Source organism: Watersipora subatra, chromosome 1 (genome assembly GCF_963576615.1).
Source record: "Watersipora subatra chromosome 1, tzWatSuba1.1, whole genome shotgun sequence".
Lineage (NCBI taxonomy): Eukaryota > Metazoa > Bryozoa > Gymnolaemata > Cheilostomatida > Watersiporidae > Watersipora > Watersipora subatra.
Genome location: NC_088708.1, coordinates 70,361,923 through 70,382,356, shown reverse-complemented (window position 1 = coordinate 70,382,356; position 20,434 = coordinate 70,361,923). Strand labels below are relative to the sequence as shown.

Genomic DNA, 20,434 nt, shown 5'->3' with positions numbered 1-20,434 from the left:
CTCTTATAATCTTAAACCCAGGTCACACCTATTACATGCCTTGTTTACCGTTTTATGAGATTACTAAAGAGAAACTTTCTCAAGGGGTTCTCTGATTGGTCAATCTGTCGGATACGCGTTAATAAATCATGTGACTGTAACGTGATAAAAGTTTTCATTATGTGGTGTTCATTGCTGTTGTTAAGCATAGCGCGTAACCCATTACACGAATAACTCTTTCTGCAATGTTGTTTTACGTGGTACTCAGTTAAGCCAAAATTATTTAAATGTATTGTAAATAAAGTATCAGCGTACGATACTAGAAAAATCACACTAATGTTACAAAAAGTTGAAGCTTGAAGAAGTAAAGATTCCTTTGGCTGCTCTGGTAAGGGTATTAACCATTTTCGTTTAGATAGTTTATTTATCATTATTCACAATTTTTATTTGGTTCTTGCTTTAAAATCGATCAACGGTGCGTTTGATTAAGATCACTATTTTCACAAACACTGCAGCTAATTACCGGTATACAGTCATTGCATAAACTTTAGCTGGCTATAAACTTTTGAAGATTCCGCATGTTATTTTTTTAAACATTGTAATGTCTTACGTAATGGTGCGTAATGTGACGAGTTTGACTATTGGTCTTCTGAACCGCACTTGAAAGTAATTATTTAGTTCATATATAATGTTTTGTGGCGCCTTACAGTGCCTCGCGTTGCGCGATCGCAACTCGAGTTGTACAACTCGAGTTGCTGTTTAAATAACTCGGCTTGGGTTTTTGATGAAGTCGAGTTGTGTTACGCAAAACTAACATGGGTTTGTGAAATAAGCAAAGTGAGTAATTGGGGTGTCTCGTTTACAGAACATTTACAGAAATTTAATAATAATTTAAATATATATTCATATTTAAATTATATATATTGGCGATGTTTACGCATATTTAATTCTATAAATATAAAGAGACAAAAACAATTGTAGAATGTAAAAAGCAAACTAAAAAACAATATATGTGGGGCTGGGCCACTTCTTTTACAAATGAAAAAAGAGTTATCTTTGCATCTTAGTGTTGCAACAAATTAGGTTTTAGCGTTCTTATCAATCATTTTATCTCAAATTTTATGTTCATATAATGCCCTCGGGCGTATTGGACAGATTCGAATATATATATATATATATATATATATATATATATATATATATATCTTTCTAGAACCCGACAAAAAACTGAATGAACACCGACAATGAACAAACAGAAATTATTTCAACGGCATTTAATGATGCGCCAAAAAAATTCCATATAGAAAATGTAGCTAGAAAAAATGAACCGATGGGTTGTTTAGTACTATGCCCCCTACAGTGCTTTGCGTTCCATGCTCTCAAGCCAAGTTGTTAAACTCGAGTTGCTGTTGAAAGAACTCAACCTGGATTTTTGATGAACTCGAGTATGTAATTCGAGTTGTGCAACTTGAGTTATATTTACAAACTCATGTTTGTAAATATAAATCAAGTTGTACAACTCGAGTTGCGAACTCGGAACACTATAATTCGCCATTAGCTCTAGTTTTACAGTACATACATACATAGTTTAATTTCTATTAGATAACGAGTGCCTATTGATGCACCATTGTTAATATAACCAGATCTACGGTTATGCTACCGTAATGCCAATATATTGCACCTTACTTTTACAAACTAGCGTTGCGTGTTCACAGCTCGAGTTGTGAACACGGAACGCGAGGCTCTGTAAAGCGCCATATGTTTTACGTAATGGTACGTAAAACAACATGGTGTTTTTTAACTTTTGCTTTAAAATATACTGGTAGGTCATTTTTTTTCAAAACATGTAAAGCAGAGATTCTTTAAATACCAGCAAACTTTCAATCGCTTTTCGGGATTAAAAATGGGAACTCTATGTGGTGGACGCCAGGCCATGACAATGTAATTCGTTTAGATATTTTTATATGTTATATCTTGCTTGCTGTGTTGTTCTTTTTATTATATCGTTATTAATTTGTCCTTATATTATATCGCTATTATGTCTTCATTTATCGCTCTATTATAACTATGCCAACGGATTAGCGATTCTGTTTATTACTAATGTTATGCGGTTTTTGCTCGGTTCCGTAAGCCGGAACGGGCGAGTTTATTGTATATAAAGGAGTGCGCTCACTCAGTTGGGCGGAGTAGATAGCTGTACGCTCTTCGGCTAGTGGGACTTCCTTCCATAATAAAAACTGGAACGAAATCACTAGCATTTTATTTCTTTATGACATAGTCTTGATCATGCCAAGTATAGCCCGGCAAATTCCTTTACACTGGTGGCAACAGTGGAATTGCGCCAAACCCAGCAGGCACCATCTAGAAATTTGTAAATCAAACTCCGGCTTACCTCTGCCTTTCTTGCAAAAGCAGCCTCAGTAGAGAAAACCGGAGTAGTACGGCAAACACCAGGAGTTCCGAATCTGACCAAAATAGCTGTACAGCTATCCCCCAGTCGTAGAGAAACCTGGTGTTTTAGAATAAGCAAGTTATCCAGCACTCCAGAGAAAGGTTGATGACTGGCACTACGCCAACCAACCCCCACTCTGTAAGGTGCTCGATACTGCCAAAAAGGCTTAAGCACTTAAAGTCAGGCCACAATCGTCTATAATGATGGTCCTCACTCGGAGAGAAGCTCAAGTCATGTCTCAAAGGAGGGCAAGGAGTGTAAACCGGGACACTGACCGAGAATACTTCATTACGGCTTCAGAGACCCAAAATACTTCATTACTAGATTTAGAGAAATCGCAGCTGCAAATAAGTGGGCTGAGGAGGCCAGCCACTGCACCTTTTTGAAGGGAGAGGCAGAGTCTTGCGGAAGGGCAGTCGGCGTGGCAGCCATATTTGAAGCCATCTGAGCCTGATTTGGACTATCTCCCCGACAAGCCAGAGTAGAGTTTAGCAGTTTCAAAAAATAAACCCAAACCTCCCTGCAGGAACACACAACGGAAATTGAACAGCTAGTCCAAATAGCCTACGCTGAACTGCACGAACTGTTAAGAAGTAACATGGCAAAAGAGTACTTCTCAAACTCCCTAAACCATCTTGCCCTACAGTGGCACCTTTTAGCAGTAGCCACGGAGACTCTCGTGGATACAGTACGGGCTGGAAGAGAATTTCTCCAGATCAAATCTAGAGAATCGACTCTGGACAGAGTCGTCCAGGCTATAGAAGACTCGGAGACCAATACAGGACATGGTGCGGTACGCATTGTCAAACAAGACACCTGGAATGTACTGCTATCCACAGTAAAGCAGCTGGCAGAACACGTCAAACAGTTGCAAAACAAGCCAACAGAGCCTCCAGAAAGTAAGCCAGCCAATTGTTGGGGATGTGGAGGCATGGAACATTTCCGAAAGGAGTGCTCCAGTCAAAAAAAGGAGTCGGAAAATGGAAAAAGGCTGCAGCAGTAGCACCCACTACTAGCTGCAATAAGGCTCCTGCAAAAACTAGAAAAAAAAACTAAGTACCTATTCAGCCAAGGCTTCACCCAGATGGACCTATCCGTAAAAAGTCAGGCCGACCCAGAACCCCACCTCAAGCCACTCCCACAGCTACCCAGAACACGTTCCAAACACTACATCTAGAAGAGTCAGGCATGAGTCCTTCCGAAGTAAGCACTATGCCTTCTTCTCAGGTACCTTGGCGCCCTGTCTTGCAGAGGACACCCTCCCGCCATCCAAAGAGAGTCGCCCAGGCACGTTCTCTACCTGCCCGAATGGCGCAATTCTTGGCATGCCCTTCTTTATGGCACACCAATGCTCGATGGAGTTTGCACGACATGTGGTGAAGGTGGATGGGAAGCCATTGGCTTGTACCAACCAAATGGGGAAGCTCCTCCGGAACAAAGTCTAGGTAGTTAGGGACTTGGTTGTGCCAGCTAGAACAGAGCTTGCGGTCAGGTGTAGGTTGACCACACGAAATTTCTGTCCACACGGAACAATAGAAAGGTACCCTGAAGGCCCGCTTCTAGCTACAAGCCTGAACGAGCTCAGAGCAGATGGAAAGGTTTTGGTTAGGTGTCTCAATCCAAACCTCCCACCTCTTACAATTCGTTTGGGAACCGCCGTAGGCACTTACACTAGTGTGGAAGCACACCCTCCCATCACTAGCGCCACTTCCCTCAAGGGAGGCCCTGTTGTGCCGATCACCCAAGTCGAGGCTGAGACACGGATCCCCCAGCATCTCTAAGAATTATACCAGACTGCTGGCGTGGAGCTCGCCTATTGTGTTGGTAAAGAAGAAGGATGGAAAATGGCGGCTCTGTGTGGATTACCGAAGGCTCAATGTGGTAACAGAACACGACGCCTATCTTCTCTCTCGGATAGACGAAAGTCTGGATGCCTTGGCTTGAAGCCGATATTTTAGTACCCTCGATCTCGTCAGCAGAAACTGGCCAGGGAAGATGCCAGGAAAAAATCAGCCTTCATCAACCGATCGGGATTGTAGAAATGGAGAGTCCTCTCTTTTGGACTGACTTCCACTCTAGCCAGCTTCTAGCGATTGAACTGGCAAACGTTACTATTGTATCTGGATGATGTGATTGTCATCGCACCTGATTTTGAGAGCCACCTCCAACGGCTGGAGGAAGAGTTCCAGCGGCTCTGGCAAGCCGGGCTCAAGCTCAAACCAACAAAGTGCGAACTGCTACAGTCTCAAGTGCGGTACTTGGGCCACATAGTAAGTAGCAAAGGGGTTGCCACGGACCTAGCTAAAGTGGAGGTGGGGGTGCAGTGGCCAGTCCCACATGGAGTCTAGGAACTGCAAGGGTTCTTCGGTACTGTCGGGTACTACCGGCAGTATATCCTTAGGTTTGCCACTATTGCGAAACCCCTCCACCGGCTGATGGGGAAGGAAGAGCCCTGGCGATGGACAGGCGAGGATCAGGCAGCGTTTGACACCTTGCGCTACAGCCTCACTACAGCACCGGTGCTGGGGTGTCCAGATCCGGGGAATACCTATATCCTGGACACGGATGCCAGCGGGTACAGCATAGGAGCTGTGCTGTCAAAGCAGTGTCGCGACCGGGAACGAAAGATTGCTTACTATAGCAAAACAATCACCCCCTCAAAGCGGAATTACTGCGTGACACGCAGAGAGCTGTTGGCAGTAGTCAAAGCGGTAAAACACTTCCGCCCGTACTTATACGGACAGGAGTTTTGGCTTCGCACAGACCATGCCTTCCTGCAATGGCTCTGCTGCAGGAAGGAGTCCTCCCACCAGGTGGCGCGTTGGCTAGAGCAGCTAGCCGAGTTCAAGTACAAGCTGGAGCACCGCGCAGGATTAAAGCATGGTAACGCCGATGGCTTAAGCAAACAGACCTGCAGAGACTGTCGACAGTATGCCCAGATAGAATACCGCAATGGGGGTCCAACTCGGCTAGAGTTGGACCAAGAAGACCAGGATGAGGCTAGGGTGATCGGTAAAAACTATGTTCTGTCAAGGATCGCCAATCCGGCGTGCGAAGTGGCCGGTTCACGGGTGCAAATCCCTTTTACCACCGAAACAGCCAAGGTCAACCCGGGATCAGTTGAGGCTATCTTTGGATCCCCTGACATTGAGCAGGTGATGACCCGAGGCATTATTAATTGCCACCTGGAACCACGTAAGAGCTGGGCAGAGGACACCAGGATTGCACGCGAGACGACTGACCATATGGGCCGGCAGCCTGCCCCCACGGGGGCACGGACCGGCTCGAGGTTGGTCGAGGCTACCCTGGGACCTGAAGCATTGGCTCAGATAATTAACCAGTTGGCTCGGCTGCAGAGCGAGGGCAAGAATGCCGTAGCCATAATGTACCGAGCACTTCGGAGCCACACCCCAGTGCCTTCGGAACAGTTGGAGAGCCAGGAGCTCAGGGTTCTGCATAGCAGGAGGGAATCCCTGAGAATCAGGCAGGATGGTGTGCTGGAAGCCAGAGTGGCGCCTCATGGTCAAATCCGGTGGTGTGCCGTGTGCCCCCAGCTATGAGGGAGCTAATTATCTGGCAGGCACATACCATGACCCACTCCGGAGTGGAGAGGACAGTAAGCCGCCTCCAGCTTACATGGTGCTGGCCCAAACAGACAGTCGCTGTTCGCAAGTTAGTTTGAAGCTGTGAGGTGTGCCAGGCCGCCAAACATGGAAGGACTAAGCCGGCAGCGGTTATACGCTGGCCGACCCTGACAGAAGGTCGCCATTGACCTGGTAGGCCCCTCCCCACCACCCCGAGGGGCAATAAGTGGAACTTAGTCCTCTCGGACCACTTTACTCGGTGGCAGGATGCCATTGCCATTCTGGAGGCCATGGCTCCAGTGGTGGCCAGTGCCCTCGATTAAAGAGTGTTCTGCTACCTGGGGCTCCCAGAGCAAATCTATACAGACTAAGGCGCTCAATTTGAGAGCCAACTGATGGAGGAGCTCTGGAAGGTGAGCAAGACACGGACTACTCCTTACCATCCCCAGGCCAATGGGATTGTAAAGAGGAACAATTGAGGCCTAGGGGACTCTCTGAGGGCCATGTTGTTGGAACGAGGCCAGAAGGAATGGGGTGAGTTCTTGCCTCAGCTCATGCGGGCGTATCGAGGCACCCCCACAGCGTGACAGGCAAGACGGTCGACTTCATGATGTTCGGCAGGGAGTTGCGTCTGCCTGACCAGTTAGAATGTCACCCCCCCCCCTCCCACAAAAATGCAATCTACCAGCGACTGCAGGCAGCAGAGGCTGGAAAAAGCACATGAAGCCCTCAGGGAGGCACAGATAGAGACTAGGAGGCAGACCAAGAAGAGCCACCGCTCTTCACACCTGGGGATTGGGTGTGTGGTTGGTAAACAGGCAGCGGTGAAGGGGGCAAATGGTAAGCTACAAGCTAAGTTGGTGGACCCCTACCAAGTTATAACCGCCTTACCCAACCACACTTATGTGGTGGAAAGACAGGGCCAAACCTCGACTCCACGTGAGTCCAAGTTGAAACCCTAGCGTGCCTGCTCAGGGAGCTCTGGCCGTGCTTCGACAACGGTTGAGCCTCGAAGAGGGCCAAATATGAAGCCAGGAGAGGATGAACCTGATGAAGAACAATGATAAAGAATTGATGAAGAATGATGAAACCTGATGAAGAATTAATAGGTGTTCTGTTCCCAAATGAGTCCAGCTAATAAGCTCGACGAAATGGGAAAAGCAAATCTACAGACCAAGCCTTAAAAAAAACTCGCACGAGGGTTCAAACTCCAGACTTCCTGCAGCACCTCCCCAAAGCGGAGTTAGAGAGGGAATAAACCTTTCTCCTCTAGAAAGCCCCGGTGAGTTAGCTACGGACCTGGACTCCGAACACCTAGCGATGTCCCCCCAGGTCATGGAAAACCCCATCACCGCTACAGAAGATCTAACCCATCATTCATTTCGTACTAAAAAAAGCCGGAACGATACGGTGATTGGGTCTATCAGACAACAAGAAGATGTGATGACCTAGCCACAGACCAGATGACCCGGGAGCCTAGTCCAGACCGCCGGACCACTCTATTAGGACAGCCTCCAGCTGGTCACCCATATTCAGGCCATGCTGCGATAACTTCAGAAAGAAAAGAAACGGTTCCAAAAGGCAACTCGCAGTACCAGAAAAAAGATACGCCAGCTACTGACCATAAATATTTGATTGATCAAGAAATTAGCCACCTTGAACACCATGTTAAAAGGCTTGAGACGTGGGCCCAGCTGGTTGCTCCACCCTTTTTGTATTAGTTAGACACAGTCTCTAATAAAGGGAAGTGTGTGGTGAACGCCGGCCATGACATTGTAGTTCGTGTAGATATTTATATGTTATATTTTGCATGCTGTGTTGTTTTTTTTATTATATCATTATTAATTTGTCCTTATATTATATCGCTATTAGGTCTTTGTTTATCGCTGTATTATAACCATGCCAACGAGTTAGCGATTCTGTTTATTACTGATGTTATGCAGTTTTTGCTCGGTTCCGTTAGCCGAAACGGGTGAGTTTATTGTATATAAAGGAGTGTGCTCACTCAGTTGGGCAGAGCAGATAGCCATACGCTCCTCAGCTAGTGGGATTTCCTTTCATAATAAAAACTGGAACGAAATCACAAGCACTTTATTTCTTTATGAAATAGTCTAGATCGTGCCAAGTAAAGGCCAGCAAGTTCCTTTACATCTAGAACACACTCAAATGTTTAATACTTATCTGTGTTAAGTATGGCTATATAAAATAAGTGTAATGAAGCAGTTCTACAAACGAAATGGGTCATAAAGAACAAATAACGGAAAATGAACAGCAGTCATATTTGTACATGCTTTGGCCATTGTGACATGTTTACCATTTAAAAACAATGCTTTTGTAGTAGTTAGTTCTATCAGCTTTTTCTTTTGAGACTTGCGTGATGAATCCTTGTACTCACACAAACTTACCATTGGTTATTCTCAAATTTAAATTGTATAAACTGTTTTTTTTTAATTACAAAAAATTCAACATAGACATTGTAATTGTGGGAAATAAAAATAGGTGACATAGCTATAGACTAAAATATTTCAGCTTGGTGGCTATTTATTTCAAATATCAAAGCAACTACCTTTTCTAGCCCGTTGATAAATTGCTCACCCGTTGAAAGTAAAAATTCAATGACTCAAAAGTTACTGAGTATGTTTTGTTAAGTGGATGTACACATTTCTTATTTGGATATTTTTGCTATTGGTTTTCTGAACCACACTTAAAACTAATCATTTGGTTCACATTTTTTAACAACTCAGAGATTGCCAAAGTTAGGCTCATTTGTTGTAGACTGAGAAATTTGTTTTTGGTAATTCTAAACACTGTTTAAATCTACAATGAAATGTATGCATTTTGGCATGAGTCATGCGGAATCTTCAAAACATTAAAGAGATGCTCTGTGCTCAAACGGGTCATACCAAAATTATGTTTACTTATTGCTTCTAGAGCGTAGGTTTATCACTCATCATTAAATTGAGAGCATTTATGCTTTAAATCTGCCTTCTATACTAACCTTCTACACTAACCTTCTGTACTAACCTTCTACAATAACCTTCTGTACTAACCTTTTATACTAACCTTCTATACTAACCTTCTACACTAACCTTCTGTACCAACCTTCTGTACTAACCTTCTGTACTAACCCTCTATATTAACCTTCTATAGTAACCTTCAATACTAACCTTCTACACTAACCTCCTAGACTAACCTTCTATACCAACCTTCTATACTAACCTTCTGTACTAACCTTCTATACTAACCTTCTATATTAACCTTCTATACTAACCTCCTATACTAACCTCCTATACCAACCTTCTATACTAACCTTTTGTACTAACCTTCTATACTAACCTTCTATACTAACCTTCTGTACCAACCTTCTGTACTAACCTTCTATACTAACCTTCTATAATAACCTTCTATAGTAACCTTCTATAATAACCTTCTATAGTAACCTTCTACACTAACCTTCTATACTAACCTTCTGTACTAACCTTCTGTACTAACCTTCTGTACTAACCTTCTATACTAACCTTCTATACTAACCTTCTGTACCAACCTTCTGTACTAACCTTCTATACTAACCTTCTATAATAACCTTCTATAGTAACCTTCTATAATAACCTTCTATAGTAACCTTCTACACTAACCTTCTATACTAACCTTCTGTACTAACCTTCTGTACTAACCTTCTATACTAACCTTCTATACTAACCTTCTATACTAACCTTCTATAATAACCTTCTATAGTAACCTTCTATAATAACCTTCTATAGTAACCTTCTACACTAACCTTCTATACTAACCTTCTGTACTAACCTTCTGTACTAACCTTCTGTACTAACCTTCTGTACTAACCTTCTATACCAACCTTCTGTACTAACCTTCTATACTAACCTTCTATACTAACCTTCTGTACTAACCTTCTATACTAACATTCTATACTAACCTTCTATACTAACCTTCTATACTAACCTTCTATACTAACCTCCTATACTAACCTTTTGTACTAACCTTCTATACTAACCTTCTATACTAACCTTTTGTACTAACCTTCTATACTAACCTTCTATACTAACCTTCTATATTAACCTTCTATACTAACCTTCTATATTAACCTCCTATACTAACCTTTTGTACTAACCTTCTATACTAACCTTCTATACTAACCTTCTGTACCAACCTTCTGTACTAACCTTCTGTACTAACCTTCTGTACTAACCTTCTATAATAACCTTCTATAGTAACCTTCTATAATAACCTTCTATAGTAACCTTCTACACTAACCTTCTATACTAACCTTCCGTACTAACCTTCTATACTAACATTCTATACTAACCTTCTATACTAACCTTCTATACTAACCTTCTATACTAACCTCCTATACTAACCTTTTGTACTAACCTTCTATATTAACCTTCTATACTAACCTTTTGTACTAACCTTCTATACTAACCTTCTATACTAACCTTCTATATTAACCTTCTATACTAACCTCCTAGACTAACCTTCTGTACTAACCTTCTGTACTAACCTTCTGTACTAACCTTCTGTACTAACCTTCTATACCAACCTTCTGTACTAACCTTCTATACTAACCTTCTATACTAACCTTCTGTACTAACCTTTTATGCTAACCTTTTGTACTAACCTTTTATACTAACCTTTTATATTAACCTTCTATACTAATCTTCTATACTAACCTTCTATGCTAACCTTCTGTACTAACCTTCTATACTAACCTTCTATACTAACCTTCTATACTAACCTTCTATACTAATCTTTGATACCAACCTTTTGTACTAACCTTCTATACTACCCTTCTGTACTAACCTTCTATACTAACCTTCTGTACTAACCTTCTATACTAACCTTCTATACTAACCTTTTATACTAACCTTCTTTACTAACCTTCTTTACTAACCTTCTATACTAACCTTCTATATTAACCTTCTATACTAACCTTCTATACTAACCTTCTGTACTAACCTTCTATACTAACCTTCTGTACTAACCTTCTATACTAACCTTCTGTACTAACCTTCTATACTAACCTTCTATACTAACCTTCTATACTAACCTTCTATATTAACCTTCTATACTAACCTTCTTTACTAACCTTCTATACTAACCTTCTATATTAACCTTCTATACTAACCTTCTATACTAACCTTCTATATTAACCTTCTATACTAATATGAGTCTACTCCAGTATAGTCTGCACAGTTTCTAGTGTATAAGTTCCATTAGTACTTATCAAACATCAATATAGTTTATTCATTCGACTCGTTGTTAATAGGTTGCTTAACAAATTATTTAAATTTTAATTTCCAAATGTCAAATTTGTTAAGGATAGTTATTCATCAGTTTTATGTACTCTGCCATGAAAACTGATACAATCATTTGGGTGACTTCTTCTTAGTTTTTTATGATACAATCTGGCCTCTTGCTTGAGTTTTGCATGTTAGACTATCATGGTTTATAGGTCTCCATGAAAGTCAACTGCAAGAGCGCATAAAAAAAAATTTTAATTTTCAAATTGATTGACCTGGATGCATTGCCAATAGCATCTAAATCAAATTTGCTCTGCCTGTTCTTGTAGGAAGACGCAAACTATTAGATATTAGCAAGTTTTAGTAGCGGAAGGTTTCCGAACCCACCATTGTTACGAGCCACTACTTGTGTTACTGAATGCCGAGCTATGGCACTAGACGGAGAGCGACTACCGTTGTTAGGAAATTTCACAGTCACCCGTCCTTCCCATCAGCGCAAGATAGCATGCACTATGGTCCTTCTTGCAGAAATGTTTGAGCGAATGGCTTGCTATAGCCTTTCTGGAAATCTTATATACTTTCTAACTAAAGAACCTTTGTGCTGGAGCAGTTGGATATCTACGACAGCGGTTCTTGTTTACACTGCTGTCATGTACATCACTGGACTGTTCGGAGGCTGGATATCTGACAGCTATCTGGGTCGTTATCATATGATAGTCATTGGTTATGTAATATATGTAGTTGGTTATGCTTATCTCCCCTTGCTAACTAATTACACACGGGAAAGGGAAAAACAGTATACACCAATTGAGACCCGTAATGATTCTACGTCGTGCAATACTACCTGGCCTACCGGAAAGCCTCCCTTCTTCTGTGTTTCTGACCAGTCTCCCTGCAGTATCACCTTCTTCATATTCATAACTGTGATCGGTATTGGAGCAGGTGTGGTCAGAACCAACTTGGCACCCTTTGGAGGCGATCAGGTAAGTTAGTTTGATAATAATTCACAAGGAAGTTGCCTAGTTACAGCAAACAAAAGGTTTATTGTTAAAGCTTTTTTTATCATGACTAGGCAAATTGTTTGTTTAGCTCATAAAGTTTGTGGGTTCTGCAGCATGCATCTACTATACATGCATTTTTTTTAATTGTTCTCAAATATTATGTTGGTATTTAGAAACATGTAAAGTTCAAGGGCTAAAATTCTAGCCAAACGATTCGCAAAATCAATTTTAGCATTTGAATTGAAGCTATTTCAACATTTGTTGCCAACTTCTTGTGAAGTAGTAGGTATGTGGTGGTTTTGGAATGAATGGCAACTAGTGTGACAACTCAATTAGGCACGAGGAGCTGGTTCTGAGATGACCCAAACGTTCTTCTCCCTGTACTACTGGTCCATCAACATCGGCTCTATTCTCGCATTTGTTGGAGTCGCTTACCTGCAAGAATGGAACTTCTTTTACGGATTCTTAGTCTCTGGCAGCGGCCTTCTTCTCAGTCTCATATGTTTCCTGCTAGGTAAGTCTACTGCTAGGTAAGTCTACTGCTAGGTAAGTCTACTGCTAGGTAAGTCTACTGCTAGGTAAGTCTACTGCTAGGTAAGTCTACTGCTAGGTAAGTTTACTGCTAGGTAAGTTTACTGCTAGGTAAGTCTACTGCTAGGTAAGTCTACTGCTAGGTAAGTCTACTGCTAGGTAAGTCTACTGCTAGGTAAGTCTACTAGCGGCTCTAGTGAATGACAATATAATGAAATGGATAAATAAGCAAATTAATTTATTATGGCACAGCTGCTTGTATTGCGAGGAACTGGAAATATGACTGTTGCTAATTAGTAATATATATATATAATAATATAACTAGTTTGCTCGTGATGAGTTAAATTATTTTAGGTTCAAAGTTCTATCTGAAGAGGCCAGCTGGAGAGGTTAATGTTTTTAAGAATGTTATCAACCTCATTGCGAACGCCTACAGTGTCAGGAAGAATAACTCGGGGTAATCTTTAGAGCTTGTTCTATTTACAAAGCATAGTTGTGGTTCACAGGCTATTCTTTGTAGCTGAATAAGAGAGTATCAATCGTCATGAATGTACTTTGTCTACTGTTGCTAGCTGACCCTGGTAACTACGTCTACTCTTTTATCTACCCATCCAGTGTACGTGAGTGTTCATGATATTTCATCTGGCAGATTGAGGACCACAGTCTATAATTTCTTAGACCACGCTAATATGGAGTATGAAGGAGGTGAATTTAACATTCACCAAATAAATGATGTGAAAACATTGTGGAAAATCTGCAAGGTCTTTCTGCTAATGGTACCATACTGGATCTGCTACAGCCAGGTCAGTAGATGGATTTTTATTAAATAGAGCTGGAATTGTTTTCTCTGTCTCGCCTTTGTTAGCATCTTATCAAGCGATTAAAAATTATATAACTGTTATATAACATATATAATAGTTTAGATATACTTTCACATATATACATGTACTAGCTGTTGCCCGGGTAATAAAAAAGTCTTTGGACAGAAAATTGATTTGTATTTAACAAACAACAACATTTGCCATTATAACTTTCAAACTACATATCATGAGAGAAGTGTTTTGTGTAGTTGAAATAAATTAAGAGAAAAATAAAAACAACTGTAATGGTTTTAAAACTTTGTCAAACGACTGTACCTTTCAAGCTATTAGCCTGGCATAGTGCCAATGGAAAATTCCACTAAGCTAGTTAATAAGGCTAGGCTTCTAATGACAGTACTCCATGACATTACGTCAGCATTTTCCAGCTCTGCTGTTCTAATAATAGCTATAGCCGGAGGGCATAGACCTATTAACTATACTATAGACCTATACAACTGTATATATATATATAACTATATATATATAACTATATATATATATATGTAACTATGTATATACATATATAGTTATACATGTATATATATATAACTATATATATAAAGTTATATATACTATATATATAGTTACATACACTATATATATAGTTATATATTAACTATATAACTATATTAGTATAGTTAATAGGTCTATGCTGGAGGGACAGACATACTTTCACAGTTATATAGATATATATAATATATATAAGTTATATAACATCAATTGGTTGCATTGTTCTTTGATTTACTAGTGTTAACATCAGTGTAATTGTTAAGACCCATCGAACTGTTAACGTTCATCCACAAGTTATCACGAGTCGAGTTCTCAGCTTTCATCAAGTTTTCACATTTATACCAGCCTACGTTTAATGATGTCTATAGATATGTGTCTGATCACATTTATAGTTCGAGTTCCATTGTGTGCCAAGAACTTGTCACAATCTTCACTAGTTTCATTTATTTTTACCATATGGAAATCAGGCTATATCACGTATAGGTGTAACAAATAGCTATATATCATCTAGAGTTGTAAAAGTAGGTGGCCGACCAATCCTGCATTACTAATTAACTTTCAGATGAATGCCAATGCCTTCCTTTTACAAGGACTTCATTTGAGGCTCAACTTTGCCAACAAGTCCAAGAGTGATCTTTGTCCAGAGCGCAATCCTAATAACTCTTCTTTCAATATCTTCACCGCCCTCGACTGTAGACAGGAGTCTGAGAACTTAACCTCCAACAACTATGCTCAAGAATCTGAGGTCAGTCTTTATTCTTCTCTACTCTCTGTTTGTCTGACGTCAGACACTCAAAGCTTACAGTATGTTGTTATTCACACTGCAATAAAAATGAACTGACACAAAAATTTTAGTAGATTTTATCAGAAGGTATCAATATTTTTCTATCATTTGCGATTGTTTTTGATGTTTGAGGTGATCTTATTAACAGGATTTTTCAGGATTAAAGTCGACAAAACTTGATCGCAGTTAAAAAATGGAAATTACGTGCGAACTACATTTAAACATACGTAACAACACCAGTCGTTATCGTTGCGATAGTCGATATTAGCGGCTGCGTTCAAGTTGCAATATTACGCGTTTCTACTCTGTCAGTCTCAATGCAACTATAGGCATCATAATCACACTCCTAATCACAATTTTTTAAATTTTAATCTCGAAACATTTTGGTAGTCATACCGCCTCAAACATAAAAAACAATCACAAATGCCAGGAAAATACTGATGCTTTCATAAAAAATTCAACTAAGAAAATCTTCAAAAATCAACTAAAATTTTGTGTAAATTTATCCCATTTTTGAGCTATGCATTAATGGCACAACTAATGAATCTGCCTGAGATGTTTTATGACAGGGTTGACGCTATACTAAGCTTTCTGTATATTTCAGCACAAATTCAGCTGTTCTAGTAAATATATATCAGATAGGAGTAAAAGATACATCTTTACAAGTTGCCTGACACAGATATTCAGCTGTATTTTCACTCGCTCTATTAGCAACAATAACTTTGAAAAGTTGCATCAACTTGTTAAACACTGTTTTACAGGGCTAGTTCATGAGTTGTACTAGTTAGATCTCATCCATGTGGTTATCTTTCTGATTAATCAACAACTTTTTCACGGTCAATTGATGTTGGTCTCTGTTCTATAGGCAATAAATATACTTGTGGTTTATCTGTCTTTACAGCTATTATATACAGTATATTATTATATACCGTAAGCTGTATATAATCATCAACTGTTCATATCTATCATGCTACCAATAGTAATCAAGACTTTATACAGATAGCAATTGCTATTATAGCAATTGCTATCTGTAGACAATCTCGATTACTATTGGTTGCACGATAGATACAGAATCTCTTTCAATCTCTCGGGTATATCCTTGATTTAAACTCGCACCTGTTAAACTTTCGCCACTCATATGCATTATTTTGAGCTCACCAGCTGTTTGAAAGTTTTACGTTCTCATTGTTGACTGGAGTCTCAACACTGCTTTACATTGTAATTATTCAATACTGTTATCGAGTCAAACAAAGTTCAAGCTTCTATGATTGTCTAGCTTGTTTTGATGTTAATTTTCTCATAGTTTTTGTAGAACCTAGTTACACTTCCTGTCACCTTGTGGCTTATTATTATTGTTGTTATTATTCTTACATCTGTTTATTGAACTTAGACAAGAGCCTTTTCATACTGCATTCAGATATTTTCTATGAGCAACTTGTTTAGATGTCCCTCAAAAGTCTGTCCAGCAAGAAGAAAAAGCTGTTGTAAAGAAACTAGAATATGCATAAAGTTTTCAAATTGCATCAAATTGGTTTTCATAAGCATCACTAATACACCGAAGTAGCTGATTTTCTGTTAGCTAGCAGTGACAGTTTTTAAGTATTTGAAAATATCTTTACTTGTATGCTCAAGTCATCTGTTCAGAAGGCATTAACATCTCAATCTCAGCAATGGGAGATTGATGTTTACAAACGTGAATAAACTATTATACAGGGACTGTAACAACTCCCGGATTGTCAAGCTTTAAGGTTAACTGATGTAAGCTGGTAGAAAGGTGTGTGGTTGTATATTTTGTTCAATATGTATTTCTACCGTGTAGTAGGCTACACCGTGACACTAAAAATTATAACATAGTACAGTTGGTAAATTCACAACGTAAACGATATTGTAATATATTAGAGTAAGTCAGCAGCACGCATATGCAAATAGTATAAAATTTATTATAACAACAATCATAACATACAGTAAAATGCCAGGTTCGTGGTTGCAGAAATGATACAAATACAATAAAATTGCAATATTGAATTTATAAACTTAAATACCTTAATGCGGCCTTCTAATCCTGAGAGTTATTATGTTAGTTGATTGAATGTCTAAGCAGAATTAATTGTTCTTTGTATATCAAAAGTTTGTTCTATTACTTCGTTTATATGCGTACTGTATCTCTTGAAATCTGAGCTGTAACTGTCTGGCGTTGGTGAACTCAAAGGTAGATGTATTGACCTTAGTTATGATTGTTTGGTAGGCCAACAAATATGAGTTAAATACAGGTGTAAAACACTAAGTCTGAAGCAACTAATCGACTTGCCATATTATTGCCATTCAAAGACCACAGATTTATGTATTTTTTATTATGTGACAGCCCAATGGTTAATCATTCTGGCAGCAGCTGCCGTCGCGTTTTTACTAGTAAAACAAATCCTTTACAGGGACAGTTATAACACACACAACATCCTCATCAACTAACTAGGAAAAAGTTGAGTCTGTGTGAGTGAGTTTGGTAATGGGCATCAGTTTGTTCAGTGGAGAGAAATCCTTGTATGATTCCTAACGCACTGCTGTGTATGCCACATATAGCCATTACATGTACATGTATACGGTGATGCCCATTACCAAACTCACTGTCATAGACTCCACTTTACCCTAGTTAGTTGATGATGTTGTGTGTTATTACTGTTCTTATCAGTATCAGTATATAGTAAACCACAAAATTGCAGCACCATCATAAAGAGACACACAGTATGACACACAGTATGACACACAGTATGACACACAGTATGACACACAGTATGACACACAGTATGACTCACAGTATGACACACAGTATGACTCACAGTATGACACACAGTATGACACACAGTATGACACACAGTATGACAAGCGTGATCTCAATTAAATTAGGCCACAATTTCAGTAAGAGGATTCATTAGTCAGCTCTTCTGTGATTGGCTCTGATGACCAACTTAAACTTTGAACACTGGCATCGAGTTCAGAGTAACTCATGTCTTTATTGTTACTCTACAATACTCTTTCGTTACTCCACAATGCGATGTCTGATTATCCTTAATAAACAAAGAAAGTCTGTATATGTCTAGTAGGAGCTAACAGAATATTGGTTGCCCTCTAGTGTATTGACACTAGTACGAAAAGGAAATGAGTTCAGGGTAAAGCATAAACACGTAGCATTAATGACAAAAGCATTCATTGGTGTTAAATTCACTAGAAGTTAACTAACTAACAGAATAGATCATTAGAAACGAGCATGTTATTTACAAACTTTTGCTAGTCTAACCAATTCAGTTCAGGGTCGTCATTAGCCTTGAAAAGTTACACTGGAAATAAATAAGTGAATCAAGAGAAGAGGCTAAACAACTAATGTCATCTCAGTTCCAGCTCATCCCATTCTAACAACACAGTCATATCAATGATTAATGAGTGTCTTGTAAAATAAGTGAATCAAGAGAAGAGGCTAAACAACTAATGTCATCTCAGTTCCAGCTCATCCCATTCTAACAACACAGTCATATCAATGATTAATGAGTGTCTTTGACTTCAGGGAAACGATACAAAGAATTCACAAAGGATTCACTCGGAAAAATATCCTCATAGCTAACTGGCAGAATTAACGCAGACACCGGCTGCTAAATCTGTCATACTCCAAACTGTGTAACGTTCTGACAGTAACTAGCAGCACCAATGGGTTAGTTAAAGAGTTCACTGATTTGCCTGTATCAAATATTTCAAAAACAACCAGTATTGACATCTTTTGCCCAAATTATTTGATGTGGGTAATTTTTCTATATACTATATATATAGTATATAGTAGAGCAGTGTCATCTACTAATGCAATGTAACATCTAACAACAAGACAGAAAACTATATAGGCCTCACTGAAGGAAGCTTCAAGACACAATTCTCCAACCATGAGTCATCATTCACGCACGCAAAAAACCAAAACGCTACTGAGCTGAGCAAACACATATGGCACCTAAAGAACAACAATATAAGATATACAACATCATGAAACATTGTCACCAAAGCGCAGTCGTACTCCAACGTAACCTAGACTTGTAACTTATGCCAGACAGAGAAACTGTACATTATATTTAGACCCGAGCAGGCAACTTTAAATGAACGATCAGAACTCATGTCATCATGTAGACACAGAAACAAATATTTACTTGAGAACACATAATGGCTAATTATACCTCTATGGAGAGCAATTCCAACTTTGAGTTTCAAGCTTTTAGCTTTTTAATCTGCTTAGCATTTAGTGATGAAAACAACTGTTCTGTACACATTCACACTACCTGACGATTGTAGCTAGCTCGCTGGCTGTATGAAACCAATGGTTGCAGTAATAAATTGAATAAACTTTACCCAAATACTTTTATGTACTATATATATATATATATATGTGTGGAGACTTTTACGTCCCGATTATAATTACTTGGGGTTGCTTGAAGAAGGAATAAGTTTCACCGCTAGTCTTCGTCATATTTAGACTACCATGAAGTCTGTAAAACATAACTTCACATGAACTAGGCAAAAATATTACATAATACTAATTAATTAATAAAACATAAACTAAACAACACAATAGCGTAAAATAGCACACAGCATTGTAATATAAAAGTCATGGAACTAATGCTGGTGGCTGCCTAACCTTTCTATTAAAAGTCTTCCAATTGCCAAAATTAACTTTGTTGAAACATGTATCTTTACAGCAAATAAAAGGTATTACATCAAAATACATACACTAAATTTACTGACCTTTGTCTCCTTTTAACAACCTTTGTTTAATAACATTTTTCTGTAGTAAACTGTTTCCAGTACTAAGGCTTGTAAATTAACTGTTTCCAGTACTAAGGCTTCCAATTAACTGGCTCTGAAGTCAGCTGACTTATTTGAATTTGAAGATATAACGCAACGGGTCAACGGAACAAGCCAACGCAACGAGCCAGCGCAACAAGCCAACGCAACGGGCTAGCGCAACGGGCCAACGCCACGGGCCAACAGTAAAAACGTATAGAATTCACCACCAACATTCATAGATGTGTTTGAAAAGGTTTCTACACTCCCACTTAAATTTGCAAAAATTTACAACCAGTAAATAATATGTAATTAATATCAGGATAAATCAAGGCTATTGTAATATATAATGTAACATACGTAATGCAATATGTAAACATGAAATATTCTAATTTTTACTCAGCGCTCATAATTCTGATTCTGATCAATTTTTAGCGGGCCTGTCTACGGTTGTCTACGGTAACTCTAGGATGCCTCCCACTTTGATATTTCGTCGGGGTGCCTCCCACTTTGGCGGTTCTCTGGTGGTTTCGCTGGGGGTCGATCATTTGCCATCAGAGGGGTGTTCTGGATCTCAGCTTGTTCATTTATTAATGAGTGATAATCATGAAAATCAGCTTTCCTATCCCCGTTCCTCTCTAACTGTCTGCTAAGATTCACCCA

The 20,434-nt window shown here is 39.3% G+C and overlaps 1 protein-coding gene across 1 annotated transcript in view; it reads left to right on the top strand.

Annotated features, from left to right (window-relative positions):
• Positions 1 to 295: 295 nt before the first annotated feature.
• Positions 296 to 20,434, top strand: part of LOC137385523 (solute carrier family 15 member 4-like) — a 33,005-nt gene continuing 12,866 nt past the window's right edge. Inside the window, exons 1-6 of the mRNA XM_068071998.1 lie at positions 296 to 367; positions 11,603 to 12,256; positions 12,611 to 12,788; positions 13,160 to 13,262; positions 13,455 to 13,608; positions 14,738 to 14,920. Coding sequence (XP_067928099.1) covers positions 11,702 to 12,256; positions 12,611 to 12,788; positions 13,160 to 13,262; positions 13,455 to 13,608; positions 14,738 to 14,920 — 1,173 coding nt within the window. The 5' untranslated portion in view covers positions 296 to 367; positions 11,603 to 11,701. The remainder of the gene's footprint in view (positions 368 to 11,602; positions 12,257 to 12,610; positions 12,789 to 13,159; positions 13,263 to 13,454; positions 13,609 to 14,737; positions 14,921 to 20,434) is intronic.